The sequence below is a fragment of the Callithrix jacchus genome, chromosome 3 (genome assembly GCF_049354715.1).
Source record: "Callithrix jacchus isolate 240 chromosome 3, calJac240_pri, whole genome shotgun sequence".
Classification (NCBI taxonomy): domain Eukaryota; kingdom Metazoa; phylum Chordata; class Mammalia; order Primates; family Cebidae; genus Callithrix; species Callithrix jacchus.
This window is the reverse complement of record NC_133504.1, coordinates 129,369,788-129,382,035: the sequence shown is the minus strand read 5'-3', so window position 1 is coordinate 129,382,035 and position 12,248 is coordinate 129,369,788. Positions and strand designations below refer to the sequence as shown.

General features: G+C 37.4%; 1 protein-coding gene and 1 pseudogene across 1 annotated transcript in view; one reads left to right on the top strand and one right to left on the bottom strand.

Moving 5' to 3' along the window:
• Positions 1 to 1,831: 1,831 nt before the first annotated feature.
• LOC100389392 (major facilitator superfamily domain-containing protein 3 pseudogene) lies at positions 1,832 to 2,942 on the top strand (annotated as a pseudogene).
• A 4,663-nt stretch (positions 2,943 to 7,605) lies between these two features.
• The window catches only part of LOC100415441 (transmembrane serine protease 11F), a 71,720-nt gene continuing 67,077 nt past the window's right edge, over positions 7,606 to 12,248 (bottom strand). Inside the window, exon 10 of the mRNA XM_002745787.5 lies at positions 7,606 to 10,333. Within this exon, the coding sequence (XP_002745833.2) occupies positions 10,175 to 10,333 (159 nt within the window). The 3' untranslated portion in view covers positions 7,606 to 10,174. The remainder of the gene's footprint in view (positions 10,334 to 12,248) is intronic.

Here is a 12,248-nt window from a genome sequence, read left to right as displayed (position 1 = left end):
TACCATAAGCTTAACCACTTAAAATGCATCTTAATATCCATTTCTATCCTGTAGATAAGAAGTCTAGGCAAACTCAACTTTGTTCTCTGTTCAGAGTCACAAATGGCAAAAGCAAGCTATGTGTCCAGCTAGGCTTTAATCTGGAGTCTGTGATGAAGAATTGTACTTCCAAGCTCATTCAGGCTGTTGATAGAATTCAGTTTCTTGCAGAAAGTATGAAGGTCCCTTTTTTCTTGGTCACTGTGAATCAGGACTGCTCTCAACTTCTAGAGGAGTCTGGACACCGAATCTCTGACTTTTCTGCTACTAGGAAGAGAAAATTACCTACTTCTAAATGGTTTTCATGTTAATGTATTGGATTAGGCTCACCTGGGTAACATTCCTTTTGATTAACTCAAGGTCAAATGATTAAGAACTGCTATAGTTTGATTGTTCATCTTCCCCCACTCCCAAACTCATATGTTGAAAATCAAATTACAAAAGTGATGTTACTGGGAGGTGGGCTTTGGGAGGTGAATAGATCATGAGGGTGGAGCTCTTTATAAAAGAGGCTCTCTAACTCTGTCCTACCCCATCCATCATGTGAGGATGCAATAAGAGGTATTGACAATCCCATTACTGGGTTTACACCCAGAGGAATAGAAAGCATTCTACCATAAAGACACAGCACACAAACGTTCACTGCAGAACTATTCCCAAGAGCAAAGGCATAGAATCAACCTAAATTCCCATCAATGACAGACTGCATAAAGAAAATGTGGTATATATACACCAAGGAATATTACACAGCCATAAAAAATGAGATCATGTCTTTTGTGGGAACATGGATGAAGCTGGAGGCCATTATCCTTAGCAAACTAATGCAGGAACAGATAATACAAACAGTAGTGTGAAAGTTGAGTTGTTGAGTTGGGGGATTTCAAATAATCTCTTCTGTTCTTAGTAAGGTTAGCACCAAGGTGAGTGGAGAGAGTGTGGGCTAAGAATTAGTGCTGGGGTGAGTGTTGCCCTGTTGGAACAACATGGAAGAAAAGTGTTTTTAAAAGAAAAATAATTATCTGGTGTTATCAACAGTACAACTGAAATGAGGTAGTTCAAATTACTAACGGTGTTAATACGTATGGTTGAATGAATTTTCTCTAACTTTGCTCACTTCATCTAGGCGCAGAAGAAGACCTAGTAGGGCTGAAAGTTTGTTGGTTTGGTAGCCTGAATTTGAGACTTAGGGCTGAGAGTTTATTGGATTGGTAGCCTTCAAACTAAGGACTAGGAAGTTGACCATTATAGTGATAGAAAACCAGTTTATGACATGTAAAATGAAGTTCCACAGGTTTGTATGAAAGTATGGTTTTTAAGAGTTAGATATACTATGAGACTATGGAGATTGAGACATTTAATAAGTCAGAACATCAGAAATATAGAGTGAAACAGAAGTTAAAGTCATTTGAATTTATGAGCTCAAAGAATTAAGGATAGGTGTGACATCCACTTTGATTTTGAAATTGACCACAATGAAAAGATGAGTTGGGTGGAGAGGTCTGTGTTGACTCAGGCGCCTAGTCCCTCAACAAATGTGGGGAGTGAGCAACAGGCTGACCGTAACTAGGAGTGGCAATGTGTGGTATAGCTAGAGGCATGAATTTCAAGGAAATACATTTTTATAGTAGTGTGCAGCAAAAATTGTTGGAAGAATACACAAGTATTTGAAAACTTGTAGTTGGGAGTTGAAAGAATTCTGACTTAATATTAAAGCCAGGGAGAAGAAGAATCACTTGAGATGGCTGAAACAAAGTGATGTTTTAGATAGTGACATCCAGACTTCAGTAAGGTGATGCAGAAGCATTCCGTGAAGAGGACGAAGGTACAGGAGCATTTTAATGAAAAGGAGCAAGGAGGACTCACTGAAACCAGCTGGGAAAGAGGGTGCTAAAGAGATATTAAACCAGTGGAGGAGAGTGTGGTATGGGGTAAAGGGGGAGAAATCACACACATTATTGGCAAGGAGTAAAATAGGGGAAAGGACACGTGGTCACAGGGTGTTTATTGGTGCATGGAGTGGGGAAGAGCAGGATGCCATACTTACGGTTCCTGATCCTGTAATAAAATTTAATTGACAACGGACTAGCCTAATGTTCTGGGTTAGGTACACTTGGCGCTCCTGCCCAGCTTCTCGTGGACGCGGCTCTTTCTGCTCCTGGCTGCCACCCACTGGCTGGCCGCGGCCCTGGCCTGGGCTGCACCAGCCCTGGGCTGCACCAGCCTTGCGGCGGCTCCCAAGGCCGCCCCGCCCCGAGCAGCGTCCCCACACCATGCACCTTCTGCGGGACCTGCTGGCAGTGCCGGGGACTCTGTGGACTGCAGGCTTTGTGCTCACCTACAAGCTGGGTGAGCAGGGTGCCAGCAGCCTGTTTCCTCTTCTCCTGCTGGACCGCGGCGTTTCTGCCCCCGAGCTGGGACTGTGGAATGGTGTGGGTGTCATGGTGTGCTCCATCGCTGGCTCCTTCCTGGATGGGACATTGCTGGCCAAGCACCGGGAGCCGCTGCCTCTGCTGAAGTCAGTGTTGCGGCTCCGCCTTGGGGGCTTGGCCTGCCAGACTGACTTGCTCTTCCGCCTGGATACCCTGGGTGCCAGGTTGGGCCCTGGCACAATCTTGAGAGGGGCAGCCTTGCTGAGCCTTTGTCTGCAGCACTTCTTGGGAGGCCTGGTCCCCACAGCCACCTTCACTGGGATGATGCGCTGCAGCCAGCTGGCCCCCAGGGCCCTGCAGGCCACACATTACAACCTTCTGACCATTCTGCAGCTGCTGGGGAAGCTGCTGCTGGGTGCTCTGGCTGGAGCCCTGGCCGACGGGTTAGGGCCACATACCTGCTTCTCCCTCCTGCTCATCCTCTCTGCCCTGCCCCTTCTGTACCTGGGCCTAGCATCCAGCACCTTGCTCTGAGCTGGGCAGCTGGACAGCTCAATAAAGCCACATGTGCTTGTGACCCCCCCAAAAAAGTCTATGTATTGTAGACATCAAACTGATGATTATATCAAAAACATGGTCATAAAATATATAATTTAAATTGGAGAAATACATAATTTTATAATGCTATTATGTCAATTTGTGAAATATATGCATTTATACATACAAAAGTTAGAAAATAAAAAGTAAAAATAGTTAAATTGGTACAATTGTGTACTCTCCCCCTTCAGTAAGTATGTATCATAATGTCCTTTAATTTTTTTCAAAGGTAGTAAATAATCCGTTTTCTTTACTTCTTAAAAAGTAACCTTTGTTCTGAATTCCAGCTATTTTTTCTTCTATGAATCTTTTCATTAAGTAGCCGTGGTTTAGTATTTGTCTTCCCAATAGCTTCTTTATTCTTAGATTCTGTTTATTTCTTCTCTCCACTTTCAAATTCCCCTTTTTCTCACAGTGAATTCTAGCCTGTTTGTTTAACCTTCACATCCACTTTTCCTAAAGATTATCAATATCAGACAAACATAATGGGTTTAAAAATTATCCCAAGAATTTAGGAGTCACCACATGGATCTAAACAGAAAGATACATTTCTAAGGTTCGGCAGAAGGTACTTGCTTTGAATACAGACAAAGGTAGTTATTAAAACCACTAGGATGGCAATCTTATGTGTTTATAAAGTTTCTCCTGGAAATAATTAAAAGAGGGGCATATGAGCATCTTTTATGGAGAGTACCAAGGTGTGGGAGTCAAAAGAGATGGCAGATCAAGTAGGATAATCTCCATATCTCCAAGGCTACATTTTTTTAACAGTTGGGGACACGGGTTCTGACGATGGAAGAAAATATATAAAAATGTAACTTCACGGAAAACCTATCACAGTGGGTTAGCATACTATTGCTTAATTATGTGACTTAAAGAAACCTTAATAATTCAGGAATATAGACTACTAGGGTTCAGATATTTTATCCCCACCAAAACACATGTTGAAATCTGATCTCCAATGTAGCAATGTTGGGAAATTGGTCCTAGTGGGAGACATTTGGGTCATGGAGGCTGATTCCTCAGGAATGGCTTAGTGGTGTTCTCTCAGTAATAAAGGAGTTCTCACTCTTGAGAAACTAGATTAGTTCTTGCAGGAATGGAATAGTTCCCATAAAAGCAGGTTGTTAGAATGTGAGTTTCCTCCTCCTGTCTGGTCCTTCTTCGTGCTTGTCATCTTCCCCTTTGACTATCTACCAAGTTTTGACTGAGCACAAAAGCCCTCATCAGAAGTGAAGCAGATGCTGAAGTCATGCCCCTTGAATGTTCTAGCATGCAGAACTGTGAGCTAAATAACCTATCTTCTTTGTAAATTACTCACTCTCAAGTATTCTGTTAAAGCAACATAAAATGTACTAGGTCATAAAACATTACTTTGTTAAATGCTGACCCTAAGTAGCATTTTTTTTTGTATTTTCCATTATGAGCTACATAATAGCATTAAAAATGTTCCAAGTAGATTGATTATAGCATTCTTGGACATGCTATACTATTCATTAAATAAAATGAAGTAGGATTATATTTGTTCTTAAAGCTGTCAAGTGAACAAGAATTAACTTGATTCGGCTGGTATTTTTCTTTTTTCAATAAATTAATTTTAACTGCACAAGCTGTATGGTATGTTTCTCATCAGAAAATGCTAAACATGATGTGAAGGAACAGCAGTATTTGCAAAATAACAAAATAACACGATTGATGATAAAAATGCTACCACTATATAAAAGCTTCTTTACAATCTTCACAAATGTGTGGCATTGTCAGTGCTGAAATCAGTTTACCATAATATGCTTTACACTTTTAAAGAAGGTTTTAAACATTCTCTGAGTTTTAGACTTTATTATTGAACACAAAAGCCTCACAAGAACATCATAAAGCAGATAAGTTAATGCTCTGTTTGACAGCTTGAAGACAGTGGAAACAAAGGCATATATTTCTCTTTTTTATTGTGTGACATGATTTCATTTTCCTCATATCTTTTCATTTTGGTGGGGGCGGGAGCAGATGAAATCTCACTGTGCCGCCCAGGCTGGAGTACAATGGTGTGATCTCATTTCCCTGCAAGCTTCACCTCCTGGGTTCAAGTGATCCTCCTGCCTCAGCCTCCCAAGTGTCTGGGACGATAGGCGCACACCACCATGCCCTGCTAATTTTTTTATTTTTATAAAGACAAGGTTTTGCTCTGTTGGTTAGGCTGGTCTCAAACTCCTAGCCTCAAGTGATCTGCCAACCTCAGCCTCCCAAAGTACTAAGATTACTGGCCATTTTCCTCATTTCTTATTAGTCATAGTTAAAATTTTAAAGCAAGGAATAATTGAAACCTGTAAAAGAATGTTAACTGTTAAGCATTTACAAAAGTGGTTTAATAAAAACTTGTTTATTTTTTGCATTTTAGTGGGCTTCTATGGCTTTTTAAAATAAAACAGATATTCTAATGAGGAATTTATAAAGTAAAGAGTAAAACAAGTATTTGGTGTTTAAATAAGGCTTGAAATCTTTTGATGCCTTATTTTAAAATCTGGTGTGGATATTTTATTTCTGTCATATTAAGGCTTTAAATTACTTCATAATTATATGTAGAGAGAGAAAAAGATGGACTAAGGTATGAATCTGGGGGGGCAAACTTCTCATGGAGTATTATGATCTGCCTATTTAACTGACTTAGTAGCTCTGACTACACTCAATTCATCTTGTTTCCTTAGGTATAGTTTAATACAGTTTTAAGTGGGTTGTTGTCTTAATCATAACACTGGTTTGATCCAACAATATACTTTGCAGAATACCATGTAGGTTTAGCTTACTTCACTTTTTTTTTTTTTTTGCATCCAATTGACATGAGATAAGATCTTGGAATTCTCATTATTGAATTACAGAAATTAAGTATAATTTACTTACTTAGGGCTTTGAGAATTCTTGGTCTGACTTAACCTAAATTTCTAGTTTAATATTAAAACTATTGGTGAGATTGGCAGGAATAGGGCTGAGATAATAATGAATGGTGGTAGGAGGAGGGTTTGTTTTATGCTTTAAAATTGCAATTTTATTTTTATGTTATTAGCTGTTGGGAACATCATTAGTGATGTGGAATAAATTAGATATATATCAAAATACAGGTTGAGAAGAGCTATGATAGCCATGAATGTAGGTATAATGAGGCTATTATTTTTTTATATTTCTGGAATGATAGCTCATTTGGGTAAAAATCCTGTTACCAGGGCATTTCTCCTAGAGATAGTAGAGTAACAAGAATTATAGATATTAGTAATGGTAATTTATTTCTCATATAGGATAGTGATAATGTTGTGTTACTTATATTTGCACTGAACAGTATAAATATGGTTATTGTTAATATTAGGTAAATTATTAGATTTCATAACGATGGTGGGCTATAAATTAAAATTGCGATTATTCAACCTACGTGGGCAATTAATGAATAGGCTAGAATTTTTTGTTGCGTTTGATTGTATCCTCCTCAACCTCCTACTAGAAGGAATAGAACTGCAATTGCTAACATTATATTTAGGTCTATTGAGAAAAAGATTTAGAATATAATAGAAATTGGGGTTAGTTTTTATCATGTAGAAAGGATCACAGCTGATGCTGGAAAAAATCCCTTGTGTTACTTCTGGAACTCAGAAGTGAAAGGGGGAATTCCCAGTTTCACTGCTAAAGCTACAATAATTATTGGAAATGTTGTTTGGTTTACATATTTATAAATACTAGGATAAACTAGTTTGGTAGTAGTCATTTAACTTTAGTGACTTATAGGTCTGCAATGTTCCTGGTTACTGAACCTGCATAACTCAGGTTAGAATACTGAAGAAAACACTGGACTGGATATTAGGGCTCCTAGATTCCGTTCCTCCATTGTCTAAAACCCACTGTATAACCTTGCAGAAATTATCTTGGCCTTGATTTCACATCAGTCAAAAGAGGAGGTTGATGTAGATAATCTCTTAGGTCTGTCCCAGCTCTAATAGCTATGATTTTAGCTTTCCAATTTATTTTCCATTTTCATGATTGCATGAAAACAATGCCTTGTGTTCTTCCCTTCTCTGTCAAATAAATACATTAACACAGAAATAAGTTTATTCAGTGGAAAGAGTAGATCAAAATATTTAATTAAAATATTTTTGTGCTTCATATTGTTGTTGAATCACATGGATTTCACTGAGAGATGGTTAACTACTGGCAACAATTTTGGTCTAATATTGTTCTAGCATTACAAACTAACTGTAGTTCTAAAACTCCATCAGGACTGCACAGAGATTATAAGCTGCCTTATTTGTCAGCTTCATGGATTTGACCTGTATTTTAAAATGAGTCAGACAAATTATAAGTTTTTTCTATGAAAAGATATGGATATTACTATAGTATCACCACGAAGGAGGCAAAGCCTGTTTTTTTTTTATGTTTTAAAGTGTTTTTGTTTGTTTGTTTTTGACCATAAATGTATTTTCAAAATTCAAAAAGCATAAAAATGCCAATATTGTAGATTATTTATAATAATCCATAATATATAATTTATTATATTTATAATAATCCAAACTTCTGTATAATCAATGCATTTTCAGCACCATCTGAAATGATATCAGTTTATAATAATATACTTTGCATTTTTGAGCAAGTTTTGAACATTCATTGAATTTTCAACTTTATTAGTAATCTCAAAAGTCTCACAACAATACCATAAAGTAGACAGCTTTATGTCCCATTTGGAAGATGGAAAACATCAGGCAAAAAAAATTACATGATTTCTACAAAATCATTCAATAAGTTAGACACCTAATTAGAAATAAGACATAGAAATTTATTTTTTAAAAATCCACTTTTCCTTTTCTTAGATTTTCTTTTCACCTTTTTTATTTATTTCTCTCATTTGTGCTTAAATATCACTGAGCTCAATTGAATTAAGCACAGAAATATTTAAATTAGTACACACAGTTTCACAGATACTCATACACGAAAAGGTATCACAGTCTTATCAAATATAAATAAAATTACACAAAACACATATCCACTGTTATAGAAATTACATAGAGGAAAGTGATTTTTTGGTAGATAGATTTGCTTTCCCATTTCTTCTAAAGGAATTGTTTAGCTTTAATATGAAATATGCTCATCATCAATCAAGCCCATCTTTAATATGCTGAACATTCTTGAAAACTTTAAATGTTTATGTACTATATGCAAACTGTAGGAGTTTAAGGGAAGGAAATGTAAGAATTTAAGTTTTTTATTCCACTTTCTCCAGTGGTATTTAGTTATTACTAGCCATTGACTCAGAAATTTGATGACATTTTGTTTTTAAAGAAGAAATGTGGATGATAAGCTTTTTGTGTTTATATCTTACTGAGGTATAAATAATAATTGGGAGATATTTTTAGTTGTATTTCTCTCATTTATATATATTACATATAAACACATGTACATGTAAACTAACAAAATGTTCCAACACTAGGGAAATGAATAGTCTAGATTTTTCTCTAATAAATCAGAGCAGCAAATCTAATCTCATATTTAAGGTCTATAGATAAATATGGATGCATCTGTGTAGTCACAACCATGCTGACAGATGATTGTCACCTCCTTACTTGTCTATAAGCAGACATAGTTCAAAATATATTGAGACCTAAAAGTGATTTTGAAAAAATTCTAGTAGTTCACCAAATTTGTTTTACCATGTAATTAAAAGTACTTTGAAATCAATTACATGGCTTTAAAGAAGCAAGGACCAATTTTTTAACAGTATAGTAAGTTTTATTGATTGTAAAACACATTATTAATGATAAATAGTAGCTAATCCATATTGAGACCCTACTGTGTGCAGACACTGTTGCAAGTGTTTTATTTGTTTTAATTCATTTAATTCTCAGAACAACTATATGAGGTAGTGCCACTTTTATTCCCAATGTAGAGGTGAAAGAGTTAATGAAGAGAGATGTTAAGTAACTTGAGCAAGGACACAAGGCTCGTATGAGGCAGAGACAATGTTCCAGCTTGAGCAGACTGGTTCAAAGCCCGTGCTTTCTACCACTACTACCATCATTAGGATTTGAGCTGTATGTAATACTTATTTGAAAAAATTGAGTTCATTTATCTCAAAGCTTGCCAAGGCATTCATTTCCATGTAACAATGATTTATTTAGTGCATAGTATGTCAAGCACTGTCCTAAGTGCTTTTCACAAAGCTTTGCACAAATGAGTTCTGATATTCTGATAGACAGCTGACCTGATACTCTGACGAATGTCTGACTTGTCAGAGAGCTGAAGACTTTCAAAAGTACCAGTTGCCATATACTGATATAAATATTTCTAAGTAAATAATTGGGTGGCTCATTTCATAAAAAATTAGAGTGCTTGTCCTGTTACTAATTATTTGAAACAAGCTCTCCTAGCCTTCATCTGCTTCTGTTATCCTTCTTGTACTCATGGAAAAATGCTCCCAGGTTTTTTTCCCCCACTTTCTGGGCTGACTGCAACTAACATATGGATGGCAAGATGCCGTTAAAGAATAAATCAGAAATGCTTCTTAACAACACAATATACTTCCGGAAGCTAGTGCTTGAGTATATAACACTGTGTTAACAGCAAGTTCAGATACATGTAAATACTTTTAAAATGTCAACTCGAGGTTAATGATAGTCCTCTGTATTATTAGATATAAGCCCAGGTTAGAGTTCAAGTCATACTGCAAATCCCATGCTTCTCCATTCTTGCACACTGAATGTCCACTCATTAGTTCTAGAATGTTGAAGTTCTGCATCTTCAAGGAAGACTGCTTTTTTCACAAGGAAGAATCTCAGGTGCTCCAGGTATTATATGAGGTATAATTTTGGCAGCACTGGCAGCTCTTCATATCCTGTAGAAAATGTTCCTGTCTTCGATTGAGGGAAACGACTTATTTATCTTATTAGGAAGTATCACAAGTAGTTTCCCTTGTGAGTAAGGAATAGGTGCTATCTGTCGTTTCCTGTCTTCTTCCCTCATGGTAGACAGAGTTTGGTCTTAGGTATGTAAAGGCCGCATCAGGATATTAGATTTGTCTGGGTCTGAGGGGTTTCTTGACAGCAACTGAAAGCACTAATCCAAACTACATAAATATAAATAATACAAAATATGCAGGAGTTTCAGCTCCATGTGCCATGTGTATAACTCATGGACAATCCACACTACATACCAGTCTTTGAGGCAATCCAGTCTCGATACTTGGTCACTCTGGTGTAGACCCCAGGTTTTTTGGGAAGAGCACACGATTGTCCCCAACTTACTATACCTACAATGTACCAGATGTCATGATTATCATAAACCAGAGGTCCACCAGAATCACCCTGAAATAAAAACATTTTAAGTTGTTAACTCTACTTTAATTCAATGGGAAGTATTGTAATCTGACGTACACAGAAAAAAACAGAAATTGGTACAGACACAGCCAGATTTCAGACTATTTAATGGGTCTCTCAACTGAATTAAAATTTCTGTTAAACTTTAAAGGACATTTTTTTTGGAAGGCTAACACGCATTCACAGGAAATGGTTGCATTATTTCTGTTTCAGTATCCTTAGTTTTTCTTTTTTTTCCCTAGTTTGACCAGATCCATTTAGCATGGTATGGTAACTATGTACATAAAATGTTAAATGTGAGATTAGCATTTGTAAGCCTAGGTAGAAAATTTCAAGGATCTCTTCCAAATGCTGTCACCTTGATTGTATTTTATGGACCTATTCCTGGTTTCCTTTTTTTTTTTTTTTTTTTGAGATAGAATCTCACTCTGTCACCAAGCTGGAGTGCAGTGGCATGATTTCGGCTCACTGCAACCTCTGCCTCCTGGGTTCAAGTGATTCTCGTGCCTCAGCATCCCAAGTAGCTGGGACTACAGGTGCGCCACCATGCCCAGCTAATTTTTGTATTTTTAGTAGAGATAGGGTTTCACCATATTGGCCAGACTGGTCTTGAACTCCTAATATAAGGCAATCCACCAATCTCAGCCTCCGAAAGTGCTGGGATTACAGGCATGAGCCACCATGTCCGGCTTGTCTCCTTTTCTTTTACTAACCTATTTCTAATTAGTTTTCTTGCTGAATTTTTATAAGCTCCTTTAAATCTCTTTTGGAAAACAAAAAGAAGAACAAAGAATATTAAGTAAATAAACAAATAAACATGTGGTCATTAAAAGTGTGGTCTCAGCAGCTGAACTACCTGTTTCAGGCCCAGCTCTATTAATTACTGGCTGTGTGACTCTGGGTAAGATACTTAAGCTTTCTGTGCCTCTTCTTCACTTATTTATTTATGTATTTATTTAATTATTTACTGAGTTCTTATTCTATGTCTGAGGCAATTTGGTGTCTATTAGGGACAAAATGATGACCAAAAATGACAGAACCCTATGCTCTTAGAGTTTGAAGTTAAGGTTAAAAAAAAAAACAACATTATTAAGTAAACCTACAAACAAATGCAAAATTTGACTGTCAAAGAAAAACAGGAAAGTTCCCCTGATGAGTATAACTGAGCTGATATCTGAAGGAAGAAGAGCTGACCACAAGGGACGTTGGGGTTAGGTGTGTTCTGCGCAGAGGGAACAATATTGCAGATGCTCTGTGGCATGAAGGAGCCTGGCAAATTCAAAGCCCTAAAAACAGAGATGGGTGGAGAGAGGAGTGTAAGGGGGGCAAATAGTGTGTGAGGAGCCTGGAAGATAAGGAAAGACAAGTCCATGTGGAGCCTTGTAGGTCTTCTTTAGAAGTTTCAGTTTCTTATCTTAAGACTAAGGGTAAGCCACTGAAGTATTTCAGAGAGGGATTTGACATGATTAGCATTTTATTAGAAATGATTCTGGGTCTTATTTGACTAACACACAAGAGGAGCATAAGAGTAAAACTGAGGAAATTTCTCAGGAAGCTGAGACAGGAGAATAGCTTGAACCTGGAAGGCAGAGGTTGCAGTGATCCAATATTGTACCACTGCCCTCCAGCCTGGGTGACAAAGCAAGACTCTGTCTAACACACACACAGAAAAAAAGAAGAATGAAATTAGACCTACATGGTGAAACCCCATCTCTACTAAAAATACAAAAAATTAGCCGGGCACGGTGGTGCGTGCCTGTAATCCCAGCTACTCAGGAAGCTGACGCAGGAGAATTGCCTGAACCCAGGAGGCAGAGGTTGCGGTGAGCCGAGATCGCGCCATTGCACTCCAGCCTGGGTAACAAGAGCGAAACTCCGTCTCAAAAAAAAAAAAAAAAAGAAA